Source organism: Corvus cornix, chromosome 7 (genome assembly GCF_000738735.6).
Source record: "Corvus cornix cornix isolate S_Up_H32 chromosome 7, ASM73873v5, whole genome shotgun sequence".
Classification (NCBI taxonomy): domain Eukaryota; kingdom Metazoa; phylum Chordata; class Aves; order Passeriformes; family Corvidae; genus Corvus; species Corvus cornix.
This window is the reverse complement of record NC_046337.1, coordinates 9,314,192-9,333,506: the sequence shown is the minus strand read 5'-3', so window position 1 is coordinate 9,333,506 and position 19,315 is coordinate 9,314,192. Positions and strand designations below refer to the sequence as shown.

At 40.7% G+C, this 19,315-nt stretch overlaps 1 protein-coding gene across 1 annotated transcript in view; it reads right to left on the bottom strand.

Moving 5' to 3' along the window:
• Positions 1–19,232, bottom strand: part of SNX4 (sorting nexin 4) — a 32,822-nt gene extending 13,590 nt beyond the window's left edge. Inside the window, exons 1-6 of the mRNA XM_039555125.1 lie at positions 19,012–19,232; positions 17,912–18,027; positions 9,384–9,522; positions 9,157–9,306; positions 8,063–8,110; positions 4,031–4,086 (exon numbers count right to left, since the gene is read on the bottom strand). Coding sequence (XP_039411059.1) covers positions 4,031–4,086; positions 8,063–8,110; positions 9,157–9,306; positions 9,384–9,522; positions 17,912–18,027; positions 19,012–19,215 — 713 coding nt within the window. The 5' untranslated portion in view covers positions 19,216–19,232. The remainder of the gene's footprint in view (positions 1–4,030; positions 4,087–8,062; positions 8,111–9,156; positions 9,307–9,383; positions 9,523–17,911; positions 18,028–19,011) is intronic.
• Between the last annotated feature and the right edge of the window lie 83 nt (positions 19,233–19,315).

Sequence of the window (19,315 nt, the reverse complement as noted above, 5' to 3'; positions counted from 1 at the left end):
GGATTCAAGGAAGCATTCACAATTCCAATTCCCCTAAGGCTAATCCTTGTACAGTAACGTTACATGTGAAATCCTACTGAGACTTGTACCTGCACAGGAGCCATGCATGGCTGAAGGCCATCAAATCACTACACCTCAACAAGGTACCAAACAGGGAAGCCACTGCAAGTGACATGTGCACACTGCTGGCTTGTCACTTCTGGAGAAGAGGCATTTTATCAGCCAGCCCAGTTAGGTTTCAAAGGCAATTTAAACTGACACCTTTAGCTCTTGCTAATAACAAAGGTGAATCGTTTGCCACAGCTTTGCTACTGACAGGTAACCAATTAAACCACAGCAACAGCCTCTTGTGTGCACATAAATCCTCCCTACTACAAACAAGTCTAGCTCATGACCTACTTTGGTACACAAGAATGTATTTATTTCATCCAGATGGGAAGCCAGGAACAGCTTTACCTAAATGACTAAACAACAACCTGAAAATAAGCACAGAAGAATGCAACTAGAATTAAGGAACTGGAGACTGAGATTAGTGTTTCAGGTTGATGTTCAAGAATGAAAAAAAATTTCATCCCTCCTCCCACCACAGGCACACAGTCAGGCTTTGTATTTCAGAATAGCTTGTACCCAAGAGGTCTTACTGAAATGAGTCGGGTCACTTGTTTTGGGTGACCAAGTATGAAATTCCAGGGTTTTTCATTTAACACTTCTTCCTCCCCTGCCAGGAAGTCTTCCCCTAAAATATTCCCATTCTTACATTCAAGAAGTAGAAGCTTTGTTATGACTTCTAATATTTTTGATTTCCAAGAAGCATTTTTTATAGTATTATGACACACACACACAGGGTTAAAGTACATAAAAAGATTTAAAAGTTAGCAGAGAAACTGTATGGGGAAAAAGAAATGTAGTTGCTGATCTGCATAGTGGGATTTAGAGAGCAATCTTTTCAGTTTACACTTCATAAAATATGCACCAGGGCTGCATGTCAGACAGCTGCAGACACGTACAGTGAAGATATTTGAAATAATTGAAGTAAAAACAAAAGATTAAAAAGTATGCCTCCAGCTCAGGAAGACTCCCCTTTCCACTCCAGAAATTTATAATGGGAAGTTTTATTTATCCTGTTTTGCCACAAGAAATCTTTTAGGAATGCTGTACTCCCTGAAGGCAAGAGTCAGGAACCTAGGAGGACTTTCAGTATCCTGGCCTCCAGCAGCAATACATCTTCTCCCAGACCAATTCCTCCTCAATTAAAAAAATAATTTTTAAAAATTACTACTTCAGAATCAAGCTCTCTTCTATTTTGTCTCATAAAAGCATAAACCAAAGTGCTGCTATTTTTTTCCCAGTCTTCTGTAAAAATTGATAAATTTACAAATATAAATTTCAGGAAAAACTGTTTTTAAGAGACCAGTGGTGTTACAGATCAAAAGTTTATTTCTCAAGTATTTGCTTAAATCCTACTCATTGCTCATGTAAAATAAAGTTACATAATTATAAAGTAATTTCCAAACAGAGCTCAGTGACGCACACAAAGGGATGTTTACTTTCCAGTGTATCCTAAGAGTAGAAGTGTAAAACAAGACACAGTTTCAGCACTCAGTAATTGAGGCTTTTTTAACCAGCACTTTTCACTTGGTTTTACTGGTTCTGCAACGTTACCAACAGTCTAGATACTTAACTGAGTTATTAAATAGAACTTGAGACACAAATGAAGGACTGCTTGGGTCACATTGGTGTAGGAACACCAGAAGGTCTCTCAAAAATATCTATTATGATACAGGCAAAGAAAAAATTTTCCTTTACAGTAGACAACATTGCAAAGTAAGTTGTTTACTCTGTGCATTTTACACAGCAGTACTCCTCCCTGCATCAGGGGGTGGCAGTGCCAGTCTCCTGTTTTCTGAAGGGAGATACTACAAGAACAGAACTCTTCACTAAAAAGCAAGCCACTTGTCTGAATAACCAGACAAAAAAACCCCAGAGAGCTACTTTAAAAAAAAAAAACTGCCTTAGGAAAGAATTTAGTATTCTCTAAAGAAATCTTTCACCAAAAACCGAAAGCTATGGTTTTGATTAAAGCCCAGAGAGAGAAAGAAAAGATGAGTGCCATGAGGCCAAATCAGAGAGGTCTGCAGTAGATAAAAATTCACCTCTGAGTACCAGAATACCGTATTTTTATCACCATTTAATTCCACCATTGAAACTATAAATTGCTTCCCACAGGAGAAGGTTTAGTTTTCAGTCTACATTTGACCTCAAAGAGCAGCCTTGTTTCAGCTGCATGAAGCTCCTCACGTTGCCAAGCTGAAGGATGCAGCTCCATGGCACCGCAAGGCAATCCCAGCTGGGAGCTGCAGCTCTTCCTCGCCTGTACCTCCGCTGGCCCAGGAACCCGAAAGCCTACACTCCACACAGCAGTCACACCTTTTGTTTCAGCAAGGTGAGCTTGCTGAACCACTTCACCAGCCAGCCACACAAAAGCACCAAAGGTAAAGCAGAGAGGCCAGGCATCACATTCCAGGCAGCTCAAGCACAAGTGTGCTGGGCAGAGCAAGGCACTGTCCCTCCTGTTAGAGCCACACATGCTACAGTGAAAGGCAAACAAACAACTCCTGCTCATCAGTTATTTATTAAACAATTTGTATCCCCAAGTTCAATTTGGAAGTTATGTAGCTGGCAGAATACAACAGAAAACATGTGCCATCTCTCACGTGGCTCTACCAAGGCACACACACTCAAGGACTGTTTTTGTTACAAGCCCTTTGCTCATGTTTTCCTTGTATTAACTCTTTTCCTGCTTTTTAACAAGCTACTTCTCACAACAGCTTTGCTTTCTGAAACATTGTTACCTCAAAAGATAACAAGGATGCTCCTTAAACAGTCTTGCCCACCTGTGCCTACAGTCAGACTTCTGGCAGTTTCCCTGCTGTGAGAACAGGAAAAGATAACTCCTACTGGCCACAGAGGAAGATGACTGAGGATGAAGCAGTCAAACAAGGGACCATTTTCACCTGCAGATACAGAGAATTGCTGTCTTCCAATCTCATTCATGAATGTTAGCCTTTATATTAAACCCTGGCTAAAAGCTTCCGGGCCACCAGAGAAGGCCCTAAAAACAAGCACGATAAAAAAGGAGAGACTGGACCAATTCACAGGTTAAGTCTTTGAAGAGGTTCAGAAAGGTATGTACCCTCTAACACCGTTAATACAATACCCACAGATCCTATGGAAGTACAAAGGGAACAGACAACAGAAAGCAGTCCGGCACAGCATCCCCTAGGGCCACTGCTGGAGAGCAGGTGCACCCAGAAGGGCACTTTGCACAGGTCTCCATGGCCTGTGGATGGCAAACAGCAACACCTCTTGGCCCCATCGCTGCACACTGATGCTTCTAACTACTGCACAAGTAGAAACACCCATTTTACCCTTCCCACATCACCAAGGGTGTGATGAACCTCCCACTATACACACTTACAATTCTGAGCAGTTTTTCCATCCAGCAGACTGCTCCAGTGCCTGTCTCAGAGCTCTGTAAACCACAACAGAGCTGAACTGACCTCTGGACCTCCAATAGCATCTGTGAAAATTGGCAGCTTGGAGAGAACTATGAACTGCAACACCAGGGTGCATGCATCCAGAACTGTACACTAGCAGACTTTTGGAAAGACCTACTATCAATCTGTACTCTGTTCATGCTTGAAAAGATTTCCTGAAAACAAATATTAAGAGGTTCTTTTTCTGAGTCTGGTTTTGGGGGTGTTTTGTCCCTTTGTGTTAGTCTAGCTAAAATGGAATACTTGTTTTACATAAAGTGATGGAATTTTTCTGAATGTTTCCTGCTTTTAGAAGCAGGATTTATCAAATCTTTTCACACTACCTCTTTACTGAGCTTCTGTTAAGATTTGAAGTGCAGAAAGATAATTTTTCTTTTCTGAATTTATACTAAAGAGATAGAATATTCTGTCACCTGAAGTAATAGCTGTAACTGAAAAAGGGAAAGGGAGGGAAGAAGGATGTGGAATCTTACTTGTCTGGGTTTTTCACTCTGAATGTTGCATTAAGAGCTTTTAATCTGGAATCTGCCTGAAAAAGGGGAAAAAAAGCTTTGTTAATTTAATGCAATTAAATTTCAGTGACAAAAAAAATCTCAGCCTTCTGGCAGCACCATTAGAAAAAAGTCCTGCCTTCATGGAGTATTTAAATCTTCAAACATTGAACAAGTTGACACCAGCTGCCCTGAATGTCAGATATTTTTATTAAAAAGTCAAAAAACTAAGCTATTTTTGTGAATATGATGTAAACAGTAACCACTAAAATAAAGCTGGTATAATCCACGTCCCACAAAAATAGCCCCTTCTTAAAATGCTGCACAAATCATGGAGTTAAGATACACAACCCCACATTCTTTTTAGATGAAGCAATTAGGTAACTTAAGACCATATGGACAAGCTATTTTATATTTTTCAAACCAAATAAAACCAGTGGTAGAGTGACCTCTATATGCTCTTTATTACCAGGAACAGTTCCCCAGTGAAATCAAAATCTTATATATGGTGTTCTCTTATTTTATGACTTGCTTTACAGAAAATATGTAATTTGTATATCAGAATAGAGCCCTTTTTAATGCAATGTTCTTCTCTATAGTAGAGCATATATAAATCTCTACAGAATAAAGTTCAATACCTAATTAAAAAGCTAATTGACTGTTTTAGTTTTTGAGATGTTGGTTTACCAATTACTGCAACAGTAGCATTGAACATTTCTAAGGAGATGGAGGGGTTTTTTTTCCAATTTTTTGAATATTAAACTGTGCAATGAGTATTTACTCCTAATAAGACACCAACAGATGAGAGAGCCCAGCCTCATCCACAGAGGTCCACATCATTACAACTCTTCATTTCTATAATGCATTTTACACACAGCTCGCTCAGGGCTCATCTATACTAAAGAAAAACTCCAATTGTGGGTAAATGGCTGGAGTTTACTTTTGATCAAAACATCCTTCTCTTCAGTAAAAGGAAAATAAATCAGCACACCTTGCAAGGCGTAGAGATTTCCTATAGTGTACCCCTTTAGCTAACAGGCTGTGCCACAGCTGCAAGCAGTAAGTTACTTCAGCAGTACTTGTTAGTGCTGGTGTAAGACAAGAGAATATTTTGTGCCCTGTTACAGAAAACTCAGAGCTTGAAGAGCTATTTTGAACTTGTCAGTGAAGAGAACACAGTGTTTTCCCAAAACAAGGAGAGAGTCCTTCCTTTGGGGCCCTTGCAACACCCTCTACAGATAAGACTGGCACAGTCTGAGACTCTTTCACCTCCCACTGCATTTGGGCTGAGTAGAAGATGCCCCAAACAGCCTGGAGAAAAGGAGGCTCAGGGGAGACCTTACTGCTCTCCACAATTACCTGAAAAGAGGTTGTAGTGAGGTGGAGGTTGGTCTCTTCTCCCACATAACAAGCAATAGGACAAAGTTGCATCAGGGGAAGTTCAGATTGGATGCTAGGAAAAAATCTCTTTACCAAAAGGATTATCAGGCTGCCCACAGAAGTGATGGAGTCACCATCCCTGGATGTGTTTAACAGATATGCTGATGTGGCACTCCAGGTCATGGTTTAGTGGTGGACTGGTAGCAGAGTCAGGTTAACTTTAGCTGTTCTTCCAATGACCAAACCACCAAAACAAAACATAACCCACAAACCAAAAGGTAAGGGAACAAAACCCTCCACATTATAGTAGGAGAAAGCAGGTTCATTGCCACCACTGCATGTGACACTTCTCTAAGAATATCTTGCAAAGGGAAGACAAGGCAGCATGGGGAAGCATGTCCCAGATAGCACAAGAAACACAAAACACTGCAGGAGCTCTAAGTCCCAACCTTTACGCTTATTCAGAGCACTTCTGAGGCTTGTACAGTCTTGAATCTCCACTGCTATACCCCAGCAAGTCAATACACAAGCCAGTTACATTTTGGGTTGTTCGCAAACACCTGCAGGTACTCCTCACACATTCTCACAGTACAAACATCATCTAGATACACTGACATTATCAGAGTCCTTCCCTCTAAGCAGCTATTTCACAAAACACTGTATTTATGTTGAAACAGCAGGCACCAAAGCCATTTGAGTCTGTTGGGGCAGCATGCACATCCAACAGCTTTACACTTGGAAAGGACCACTTCCTACCCTACAGTTACAGGACAACTTTTCGTCTTTTGTCACAGGCACACGCAGTGCTCTGAAGAAAGAGTTCAGTAAATTCACACAAGCACTATCAGGCAGGAAGCATGAGCCTGACAATGCTCAACCATGTCATTAGAGCTATTTCCTTCTTGCCAGTTGTAGCACAGTAACTCTCACACACCGCTTCTGAGCATTTACACCAGAGTTAGGCTTCTTGAGAAACATCTGTCCAATCTTAGAATTGATTTAAGAGTAATACGCACAAGCATTTTAGAGAAGAACCACCTATCAAATGAGGTACAGCTGAGGAGTTTTCAGATTAATGCCTACTATGATCCTATAATCATTTATGTAAACTAAAGAGAGATGGGAATTTTCTCTTTCCTACAGGAAGGGTTAAAATCCCAAGTGACAAATCCCTTAAATATAAAATTAAGTGCTGGGATTGGAAGGGAGGAAAGGCATGATTTAATGATACAGCTGGCAGAATAAACAAAGTCTCCAACATCAACATTCAGCTACAGCATGCTACACTGCATTAATTCCTAATTTAAATTTTAGTTAGAGGGTTCAAACACTCTCAGACAAAAGACACGTCCTGCTTAAATGCAGCAGAGGCAGCAGAAACATAAACAAATGGTCTGATTCTAGTCTAAAACATGCACTAAATAGAAGTTTTCCTTCCAGTGTAGTGCTAAGTATTGAGGGTTTATATTTCAGATGTAGAATAAAGGGAAGATTCTTTTCACCAGGCTTTTGAAAAAATTATTTTTCTTTCCTAAGGAAACTGGAACTGTAAAAGGGAAAACATACACAATCAAATCTAGAGGGAAAACAAGACTTGCTCATCTCTCATTTAATCTACAATGTGGTTTCAGGGAGGCAAATATTCTCAGCACTCTGCTATGAGTTTTCTTCCATAAACACACTACTGTGTGCTCTCCTGAAAACACCCTGCCAGTACAAACTTTCTGAACTCCTATGAGTGTATGCAGCTTCAGAGCTTTACATTGTTTGCACTGTGAATACTAGGAGTATGCAAACCCAGCTGTGATGGAAGAGAATTATTGTCAACTTAACTTATCAACAGTAAGTGTCAGTATCAAAGCCCCTTGGACACTGAGGATAAGAGCACCAGGGATTTTCTTTAGCTCTCAGTATTTAGAATAATTCTTCATAATCCACCTAGTTTTCAGTTGTGATTTCATGAGAGCAGATCACATTACAATGAAACAAAAAGCTCAGTATTTGTCCCCATACAGTAATTCTTCCAGACACAGCCCAGCAATCTATCAGCTTCTCAGATTCTTGACCTGTACAGACACACGACCTTTGATCATTTATTCCTACAAGTCTTCCACCAGTTTACCCAGCCATGAACTCGCTGATGTCAATGGGGATAGGATTACTTCAAGACACATTCTGTTAAACAGTTAAGGGGCACCAAATCCATCTGTCTTAGTCCCTTTCACCAACTGCTCCTTGCAAAGAAGTCCTACAATTCGGACCTCTTTGCTTACCCTTTTTTGACACCTTGCACCTCTTACCAGACTAAATCTGACACCCACCTTTAAAAATGCTAAACTAAACTGAAACACAAAAACCCACTGGTATGGCCTCAAGTTCATTACTTTTAAAGCTTATAAGGATCATACTTCTCATTACCAGCAGAATTACATAGGCACGTAACAAGCCTGCTAGAGAACTTAACTGCAATCCTACCTATCACATGCCAAGAACATGGTTTTTGTAATAACAAGTAATCATAAAGAAATGCCTTTGACCCATTCTTACAGCAAACATCCTTTCCTAAATAGCCTAAAACATGTTTGCTGGAGTATGTGTCACAGCAAGCATGAGACAAACAATTACAGTCATTACCTTCAACTGAAATCCAGTCTCATTCACCATTTCTTTCCATCCACCTTCCTAAAAATACAGGAGAAGAATGTTCAGTTAGAGTGATTTAAGAGTGCTGCAGCTTTTGCAAGCCCCCACGAAAGCCTGTATCAAAGGAGCTTCTCCAGTATGCCTGGCTTCTGCCTCAGTTACCCTCCCTATGTCTTTTCAAGAATATGGGTTAAGAATAACCAATCATTATGTTGTGCTTACATACTAATCTCCCCCCCAAAAACTCTCTTCTCTTCAGTACTTAATTACCTCAATCTATTGGCCAGGGGCAGAAGCCACACAGCTTTGTCTAAAGACGTAGCTTAGGTCTTTAGAGAGAAGAGTAGCTATCATCTGTTGCCTATGAGATTACCAGCACCTCCAAGGGCCTGTGTGGCTCAAGGCAGAGAGAAGACAACACACAGGTGACAACAGTTTGCAGTGCACATGCCTTCACCCAGCTCAGGTGTACTGGCTGATTTTCCACTATTTTCAGGTCCCATACATTGGTTCACCTACACACTGTACTGTGCCATGGCAAACACAGCTGCTCAGTCCAGTATTTGGGAATCTCTCATCCAAGTACAGAAAAAAGAACCATCCAATATCTCCTAAAGTTGAAAGCTGCAGAATGAAATGCTTCAGCTCACAACTGGACCACAACTTTCATGACAACGTATTGTACTGGTTTTGGACCACGACACATGAATGGATCATGATCCAAAACACAAGGCTGAAGAAACCATGGATATCCAAAGAGTGAATTGGAAGCCAGTGCTGTCTGTGCAGTCAGCTTTAGTCCTATAGAAGCTTTTCCAACCAGCATGCATTAGGTTCCCAAAAGGCTGTTCCAAAGAGGTGGAAATTCTCTCTTAGGAGCCTTACAACTTGACTGGAAAAAAGTCGTAAGGTACATTAGAAGGGCAACTGTACAACTGCAGTGTGCTGTTAAGAAGCTTCACATTGTCTACCCTTCCTCCTGACACAGAGCAAGCTATGGGTCAATAGAAAGGAAGAAGATCAAAAGGACATTATCTTAAATAAATAATCACTAAATAATGTATTTAGAAATAACTTTACTATACCTGCGTTAAAAAAGCATAGAAGATTTTGTCTTGGCAAAGAACAGGATGTGAAGCCACACGTAACAAGAAGTTTTCCAAACCAATTCTTCTTCTTTCCACAAAATCTGGATCCATATTATCTGCTGATAGCTTATGCCAAACAAAGTCAGCCTAGTTAAACAGAAGAGTGTCAAGAGTAAATTAAAAAACAAACAAAACAAAGCAAGCCACAGTTCCGGTTTCCTTACCCTTTTTTCTGGCAAAGGTGGAACAACAATATGTGGGTAGGTAACTGACAAATAATTCCTCAGCAACTCAAATTCACTGTAACGTCGCCACAGGGAGTCCACAGGGGCACATTGTCCCTCACTCTGGGACTCAACAGCTCTGAAAGATAAAGCAGCAGATTTGAACATTAGTGAGCTACCACCTGCTCCCTCAAACCATCAGTGCAATTACAGCAAAGGCCCCAGGAATAGTAGTGATTACTGCATGACTTGACCATAACCTAAAGCAACCTTAATTCATTTCATGTCTACATACTTAATTTAAAAATATTTATAGTTTCTGCCTGATAGCACTCAAATTTTCTAGGAACACAGGAAAAGTCAACGCACTTACACATCAAAAACAAACAGGTGCGTCACAATTAAGTAAAGAGTCACACACGTGACTTAGTCTGCACCATTATAGAAACAGCCCAATTTCTCTTGAAACAGTGTTAGGTTCAAAGTCAGTAAAATTTCATGAGTACCTGAAGGATACAGAGTATTGTAAGAAGAAATTTACTATTAAGTGGGAAAGTCTGCACTTCAAAGGACAAAAATTGTCTTGCATACAACAGTTGATACAGTTACAAATATAACTTTAAAAATATTAAGATATTTTAAAGGATATTTTTAGAAAAAGAGAAAATTTCAAAGCACTTCTAATTTTCTTTTTGTTCAAAGTGACATATTTAAGGACAAAAAAATGTAACAAACTAGCCAGAGCAAATGGGTACAAAATTGATGCATCTCAAAAATTCGTTGAAGACTTAAAACCAACATCACCTATCAAGGTAATAAAGGATTTTATGTTACTATAAAAGGAGAAATCATTGAATATTGTAGGATTGGAAAGTAATACAAAAACTTGACGAGAAAAATAATTTTTCATACAAGACATTCAAAGCAACAGAATCATAAATCAAAAAATCAATATCATAAAATAAGCATTGGGTAGTAACACTTCTTGGCAGTTAGCATTTGCCAGAATACAGAGAGAGAATTCACACAAGGCACTTAACAGAAAACAGTGATGTCTATATCTACTTTAGTTCTTCATTGAAGTGACTAATTAGCATACAGAGCACTGGTATAAACCTACATGGAACAGTACTGACTGCTGAGTTTGGAAGGCACCTCTGCATGTCTGTGATCCAACTCCCTTGCTCAAAGCAGGCTGCTCTGAGCCACATCCAGCTGGGTTTTGAGTATCTCCAAGGACAGAGACTCTACCACCACACTCAGCAACCCATTCCCATGTTTGACAAACCTCACAATAAAAAGGGTTTCTTACTTTTAAATGGAATTTCCCATGTTTGAATTTGTAGCCACTGCCTTTTGCCCTCTCTCTGCATGACAGGAGTCTGACTCCATCTTCTTTACCTCTCCACCAGATACTGATCCACAACTGCTAAAATCAGCTGTCTCTTGCACAGGCTGAACAAGACCATCTCTCTCAGACTCTCCAATCAGAGGTCAGACAATCCAAGTCCATAATCATCCTCATGGCCCTTCACTGGACTTGCTTCACTAAGTCCACATGCTTCTGGTGCTGGAGAACTCAGAACTGGGCACAATAAGTTATGAACTACAATTAAGTTACTCACGTGGTACTTAGTAGAATAGAGTGCTACATTCTTTTTTCCAGCAAAAGTCAGGCTTTACAGTTCCTGAATTCATAAGAACTTTCTGAAGTTTTAAAACATCTAAGTTGTACACAAATTATTGATAATTTTAAGCTATTCTTAACCTACAAGGTCGGATTTCTAATGTTCTAACTGAAAAACAATCCCACTCCAAAGCGGCCCCAATTATTTGATACATTTAAACAAAATATGAAATGCCTCTATTTGTGAACTCTCATTAGAGAGGAACAGTCTTGATATATACTTTGGTTTAGTTACATCTTAAGGTGGAAATAATATCACATAGAAGAATGCAAAAGATACTTTTTTAACTTAGTAAGCTGGAACATTTTTTATGTATCTACCCATGCCTTGGAGAAAGAACATTTATTCCAGGTGACTGAATTTTTAGGGAAAAAGAAACTTCACAACTAAGAAGAAAACAGGATAAATTCATAGCATTTAACACAAACTGCTAGAGATTAAAACTATTTGAGAGCGACTCAAGAGAAAAAGGCGAGCACACTGCTGACAGCCACTATTCACACTGCCAGCATCCTGCAGAATTCTTCCCTATTAGAGTATTTTAATTCAATGAAGCTGCACCTGCAAATACTGAGTTCTGAACAGGGTAAGCTCAGCCTAGCCTGCAATGACAGGCTGTGAAGCATTCCTCCCCACACTAACTGCTGCACCATTTAAATATTTCAAGAACACTTCGGCTCAAAGCAGGTATCTAGTGATTGAACTATTGATGAGTAGAGGTAAATTTGAATAGATAAGGAATTGAGCTACTATGCCTCAAAAGATGAATTGTTTAGTCGAAAGCTGAAGGCACAAACATTGCATTCCTAGAGGAGAAACTCCCAGCAGGTTTGGTAAACAATCTGGCCATTCAAGACACATGAAAGTACTTCAGAATTACAGATTCTTTTTATCTTCACCTTCAGCAGCTGTGCTGATTTACACCATGGGATTCAAGAGCACTACTTTCACATGGGTTATCATCACCCCTTAAACAAGACAGCTACCATCCATACATGATAGTATTATGGGGACCCTGCCTGAGAACAGGCTGCAAAAGCAAACATAAGCAAGAAGGCAAGAAAAACACAGGTCAGGACTGTCCTGAGAACCCAGCCACATCCCAAGAGGGCCCATCTGTGCTGCAGATACAGATGGTGCTGTGCCAGCCTTCTGACAGGAGAATGGTCCACTCTAAATTATGCTTTTAATGCTCTGAAATTGTTTTGCAGAGTTAATTAGAAAGTAGGAGCAGCAAAGACCATGGTTGAGCCTTAACTGCCAAAAAAAAGAAGCCCTTTCTAAACATGCCTGCTTATCAGCTTTCTGTTTGTTACAATTAATAAGAACCCATCAGTTATTTTAAAAAACCCATAGTAGTAACATCTCAGTCCTACACACATTAAGCAGAAAACTAAATTTTAATCAAAAATTTTAAAAGGTCACTTGGGAGCACAGCACTTCAGCAAGAAAGGACCACAGCTTTATAGAGAAGCCTAGTCCTACATCAGTACAAACCACTACCTTGTTACTTGAAATTTTATGCCCGCACAGGGCCTCAAGAACTCCAGGAGGAAGGAAGCAGACTGCTAGACCAGTTCATACCACTCACTGCATCTTTCCTGCCCACACTGAAGACACTAAGGAAGTTTACTACATCTAAAGCCTACTGTCAATTTATTCTGACAAAGCAGATCTGTGGACAACAGCTAGGCTTTCCTCAGTCTAAGTTAATCATGCTTTACAACCCTTGTGAGGGACACAAAACCTCACACTATACCCTGAAGAAAAAGATTAAATTACTACCAGAGGATCTTGAAGGTCAAACCTGCCTGTGTAGTTTATTCTTTCTTAACTAGACAGCATCTGATACAACTCCTCACTGTAGTCTGTGTTAAGCAGCCTGCAATTATTCTCATCTCAGATCATACTTGTTTCCTTTATTCTAACATGCATTTATTCTCACTGTCTCAGAAGCGCAAACACTGCCTTTTACAGCTTTTATCTTCATCAGAAGGGCACCTATGTAGCACCTAACAAAGAAACCATGCTTCTTTAATTAATTGGCTTGAATACATTTAAGACATTTTGAAATTATTAATATCAGTTTCAGATTCCCCCTTACACCCAGGCTCACAGTAAAGCTCCCAGATTGTGCTTTCTAGAGCACACAATGCTGCAGAGTTGGGTAAAGGAGGGGAGCAGCAAAGTTCTTTGCAAAGCTGCGGTGGGAAAGCATTGCACAGCCCTCAGTTAGGAGCCTGTGTCAGCACCATTACCTTTTAAACGAGGTAATAAGAGTTTGAAACTGCACGGATGGATTTGGGACAAGCAACCAAGATGAGAGAAATCTTTTTTTTTAATCACACCAAAAATGTCTCCACCTGGTTACATATGAGGTCATAAAATACCACCAATTACAAGAGCATTTCTCCCCAGGAACACCATTTCAGAACGGAAGTAGAAATCCACAAAGGCACTCATTACACTTAATACCTTCACTACCATCTAATTTTTTAGACCACATTATGAACTCCCCCATTAAATGCAAGTATTGCAGACCAGTTTCAATTAAGATTATAATCACTTGTTGACATTCAGTCAAACTTCTCAATTTGTTTTGGTTCTAAAAACACAATATAATACTTGTGCAGTCTTCAGGCAGGAAAACCATATGTTTCCCCTTTAAGTACACTTTTAACAATGCAAGTTATTCATTGAATGAACCAACCTGCCTGAAAAAATTAAAAAGACAAAATTGAAACCTTCAGCTTTTACATTTATAACTGATGTTATCATAACCAATTCAAAGATTACATTACTCCATGTCTCATTTATTTGCCTTAACTCAAAGTGTCAGTGTGAAAACTTTAGTCCATCTAATTAACCTCTTCTCACTTCCCATTTAAGACTAATTATCTTAAATGAGCCATTAAACAATTCTGAAAGCAATAAAAAGACGAATGGCTGCAGAGTACTAAATCAGACAAGAAGGAAATACACAGGTTTATTTCCTTGTAAAAGCAATCACCTCTTCAACGGGAGAGGCAGTAACTTTGCTTTCAGCCTTTGACCTTCCAGTGTACGAGAAGTGACACTTCCTAGAGCGGGCAAGGTTCACTCGTGTGCAGAGGAACACCATTTTAGAGGGATGGGCAACTTTTTCCACCAGCTATTTAGAAATAGTTTCTGTATTCAGGCCTCTCAGACAGCTGATGTCTAATAATTGCTCTTCACCTGGCAAGCTGTATGACAAGGAGGCACTTCTCTTGCCAGAAGATTTTTCACAGCCAGGTGATTCTTTGGTTTTTTTACACTGTCACACAGTTTACTGTATTTAACTAAAACATACATTTGTTAGGCAGATGAATGATTCACAGTATCAATCAAGCAAAAACCAACAGAAAACTAAGTTCTCAAATCCTCTGTCTTCTTTCACCTCCCAACTCTCCCCTGTTTAAAGCTCAGGCTGAATTTAGACTTTTTCCCCTCATACCTCCTTTGGAGTACTTTGGACAAATCTTCCTGACTCCCATTTGCCAAAATCTGCCTTTTGCTGTTTTATCAGAACACAACATACCTCTGTGGGCATTCATCCTCTGCCTCTTCCAAGGAAACCCATGCCTGGGCTTTCCACCTAATCCAGTGTGAAACAGGAAATGTTGAGAAGGGGATTAAACAAAAGCAACAAAGGAAAAACTGAAATCCCACAATGCGGCACTGCTATCACTGAACTGTGGCCTGGCCAGCTACTAATTTCCAAGTTCATTTCTTGCACAGAAACTTTCTTTAGAAGTTCTCACACATTGGATGGGCAAACCAAGGTCTTAGCAGAGAAGCAGGTATCACTCGTGTAACAATTTAACTTTTGGAAAACTTTCCAAATACTGAAAACAGAAATACGACTAGTAACTTCCCAGCCATATTGGGGGAGTAAAAAGGAAATTAACTGAGCCCCCTTGTCAAATTACTGCAAGAGGAAGTGAAGACTAGTAGGGCTGGAAACTAGGGATCCTGCTATTAAGTGGTCAGATACCAGGCTGCACAAACTTATGCTACTTTTTCCTAAAGCCACATTCAAAACAGAACAAAAAAAATACACTCTAGTCATCATATTGTTTGATCAGGAAGAACAGGATAGAGACCTTATAGTCAGCAGGGATGAAAGGAAAGTGAACTAAATGGAAGTGTCCTACTACTACAGAGGAAATTGTTTACTTTAAAGGAGACCACGAAATAAAAGGCATTCCCTGTATGTTCTATAATTAAAAGTGCGATACTACAGAGCACTGTAGAGTCTGATTGACTTTCAGCTCTGTCATGAAAAATACCAGGTACAAGGCCAAGAGTCAGATTCAGGGGTTTATTCTACCTGAGTTCTTGTAGTTTCATGCAGACTCTGATATAAAACAAAGCTGCCTAAAATTCTAAGAAGTAAGTCTGGGTTTAAGTGATGTCCTGAATATTTGCTACTTCCCTTATAGAAAAGCAAGTGATATGCTGAGCACATCTCATGAAGGAATATTTAGCTACACATCCTAAGAATTTGTACTTGCCTTAATGCCATTTCCCACAAATAGGTAGAAGTGAACTCTGTTCTCACCGGGGGAATATAAAAATTGATTTATTTTTAAATAACTGTATCGTTTAACAGAAGCTGTGAAACAAACCGACATCACGACGGGTTGAATGGAAATAGCTCACCATAAAAATCGAATTAGCTAATGCAGAAAGGTGTACACCAAGAAGACTCTTTCAGGAAGCACAGCCTTTGGAATTGGCTGAGGCTCTGCAGTCTACAGCAGTGAAGTTTGTTTTGTCTCCAAGAAATATATCTACATCAAGGTATAATATCACATAAAAAAAAAAAAAAATCAACAAAAGTCACACAAAAATGTGAGCATAGTAATAAATCTTTTCATTTTAAAAAACAACAACATCACTAGCATTTTGAAAACATTTTCACCAGCACCAGTGAAACTTACGTGTTAAAGGTTTAAGCACTCAGCTCCTACTCTGTAACAAATATACTATGGTCGTAATTGTATCCATCTTGTGTCTCTTACTCACCCAGATAGAATTCCTCAATTCAAACTGAAATTAAATGCTAGATAGCAATAATGGTGGAACCCCAGTTCACATAAACATAATGCAACTATTATTAAGTGGTCTTCCCTTTATATTACTACAAACAGTTTCATTCTTCAGCTACAAAATATCTTATTACCCACAGACAAATTACTGTGAAGCCCACCTACAGCTACAGGCCCAGCAGGAAGCACATTTAATAGCCACCAATTATATTTATGCAAGAAATTTTGCCTTCTCAGCAAAAGGAATAGAGAACCTATTTTATTAGAGATGTGACAAACCCACATTTTCAATAGCTCTGTGACAAACATGTAATTGGTCTTGGTATTTGCTGACTACAGAGTAAAATAAATCTTAATGAAAGAACACAATCTGGCCAGCAAAGTACAGTTTTGCCACTACGAAAGAACAACTGGGAAAGACCAGTGGGAGCAAATCTAAAGTAATGCAAGGATGACTGGAAAAGGAGATGCAGTCAGCATGTTCTGGGGCTGCATAAATCTGCCCCCAGAGTACACTTCATATCACAGTTAGGCCCCACTGATTACAATTTTCTTCTCTTTTCCTTCAGAAATATCATTACAATAAAAATAACACTACTTACATGAGAGGGTGTGATCTTTAATATCAATACGCTGTAGAAGGATTTTTAAGCATCTGCGCAACTGTCAAAGAGTTACAATATTTGAAAAGTACATGTCTATTTTGGATTTCATTCTTTAAGTTCAGCGGAAATATAATAAACTTATCCCAGCAGGCCTGCAGTCGGTGTGACTGGTGTGTCCATCAGTTAAACAAGCAAAGAAGCCTTTTAACTAGCAGATAGAAGGCTTACGTGACAGTATTACAATTTGAACTGCTCAGAGCCTTTGCAAAATGAAACTGCTTCATTTCAGAAGGTTTTCTTTGTACAGCACATCATTCCAAAGGCGAGGCCCAAAAGTTAAAACTAGTAATATAAAGAAGAGCAAAACAAAACTCCCAATAAAGTCTAATTCTGAAATTCTTGTTTCTAATTCTGAAAATCTGAGTAACATGATCCTGCTTAACAGGAGTTATCTGTGACTGTTTGGGAGGTAACGATACGTTAGAAGAGATTTTAAAGCTTTGCTCACTACTCAATACTTGAAGTTTTGTGTTTGTGGTACTGAGAATGTTTATCATACCAGTAGTATTAATCTTGTTAACACAAGAAGACTGGGAGCAGTAAGTTCCCCAGTGAAAGTTCAAGCTAGTATGAAGAAAGGAAATAATTAACTCTAACCCTTAAACCATCTACAAGGAGTATGTGGTAATCAGATCAAGCAAAACACTTAAAATATAAACTGAGCAGTAAATTTTGACCACATGACACAAGTCACAAGACTTCTTTCTTGTCATCTCAAGCAAGCCTAACCGTTACTTTAAACCTCTCTCAAACACAATCTCACAAATACACGTATAAACTTGTCCAGCTTATGTCCAAAAAATAACCAAGCAGTTGCTGACACCATATTAACGCAACAACTTTCAAACACACATTTTTCCACCTAGCCCCAAATGAAGAATTACAGTACACAGTTACACAACACCAGCGCTAGTACTGGAGATCAGCTGCCAAATTTTCGCAGGAAAAGATCCTCCAGAGTGGGTTGATAACCACATAACAAAGCACAAAACAGCTAAATCCTCTCATCAACTGTACCTGATTATTTTTAGGGGTGGAAGGAAGGAAAATCTGTTTAGAGTGGCACATCCATGTACTCTTGAGAGTGAGCTCTCATCACCCACCTAGTCTCAATGAGGTAAGCAGTGTACGTTTCTTGTATGTTCATGGCATTCCTCCCAGTCCGTTTTTCAGCTTCTGAAACCGTGATTTCCATTTTCTTTGCCAAACAGTCTTCCATCTTTTTAGAAGAGGAAAATAAAGATTCATGTAACATTAACCACACAAGGCAAAGGCTACTAACCCTGCCTTCCCTTCTCCTACACCACATTCGTTCAAATAAGACAGGTCTCTGTGGGATAAAGGCCTTGACAGGGCTTTGCTTTATACCTATGTTCTGTATCATATTTTCAAGTGAAAACTGGAAACCTGCTTTAGGGGGAAAACAGAAAGTCAACAAACTGACAGCTTCAGGTACCAAAAACCACCCTGAGCCGGGAGGATACAGAAAAAAAAAATATTTTTCTTTACAGGTAACAAAGTAACCGTTTTAAAAAACCAAACAAACTAAGCAGAGTACTTTCTATCCAAACACTTCCCAAATACCAGCGAATTCCTCCCCAGGACACCCGGGACACATGTAGCCACCTCTCCCCTTTCACAGGAAACAGAATATATCCGGACCAAGATGTTTTTCTTTTAATCTCTCAGAGGAGGATCGTTATCTTTTATACACTGGCCGCCAGAAATCAGTAAGGACCACACGCCCACCACGGAAAGGTAAAGCTGCACTGACCAGGGAGGGGGAGTCACTTGTGAAGTTAAGGGGGGAGGGGGAGACAAAAAGATATTTGATAATTATAAATAATAATCTGACACTAGGGACGAGGATAGAGGGTGCACAAAGCTCTCTGACAGCGGCCAGAACGGGGCTGCAAAGCGAATCCCGCAGTTCAGAGGGTCGTGCTGCACAGCTCTGCCCCGCGCTCCACCGAGCAGGGCTCGGCCCCAGGCAGCGGAGGAAGGGCTCGTCCCACCTGTAGCCCCTTCCCGCCGCGGCGGCCAGCGCTGGGTGAGCGCCCGGCCCGGCCCCCCCGAGCCCCGCCGCGCTCCCCGCCCGGCCCGGGCACCGCGCTCAGGAAAGCCCGGTGCTCGCCCGGCGGAGCAGGCCGTGAGCCCGGGGAGGGGGACGCCGCCCCTCCGCCGCCGCCCCCCGCACCCTCACCGCGGCCAAGGGCTGCTCCGGGGGCGCGAGGGCGCCGTCGTCTTCCTCCTCCTCTTCTTCCTCCTCTTCCTCCTCTTCCTCCTCCTCCTCCTCCTCCTCCACCGGGCGGCTGTCGCTCGGCTCAGGCTCGGTGCTCTCCATGGGGCTCGGGGCTCGGCCGCGGCGCTCCGCGCAGGCGCTAAGCCGGGCTCCGGGCAAACCCATGGCCGGTCCTAGAGCCGGGCCGGGCCGGGGTGTGTCCGCGGGGCGCGGGGCTGCGGGCGGGGGCGAGGCGAGGCGGCCCCGGCCCCGGCCCCCGCCCTCG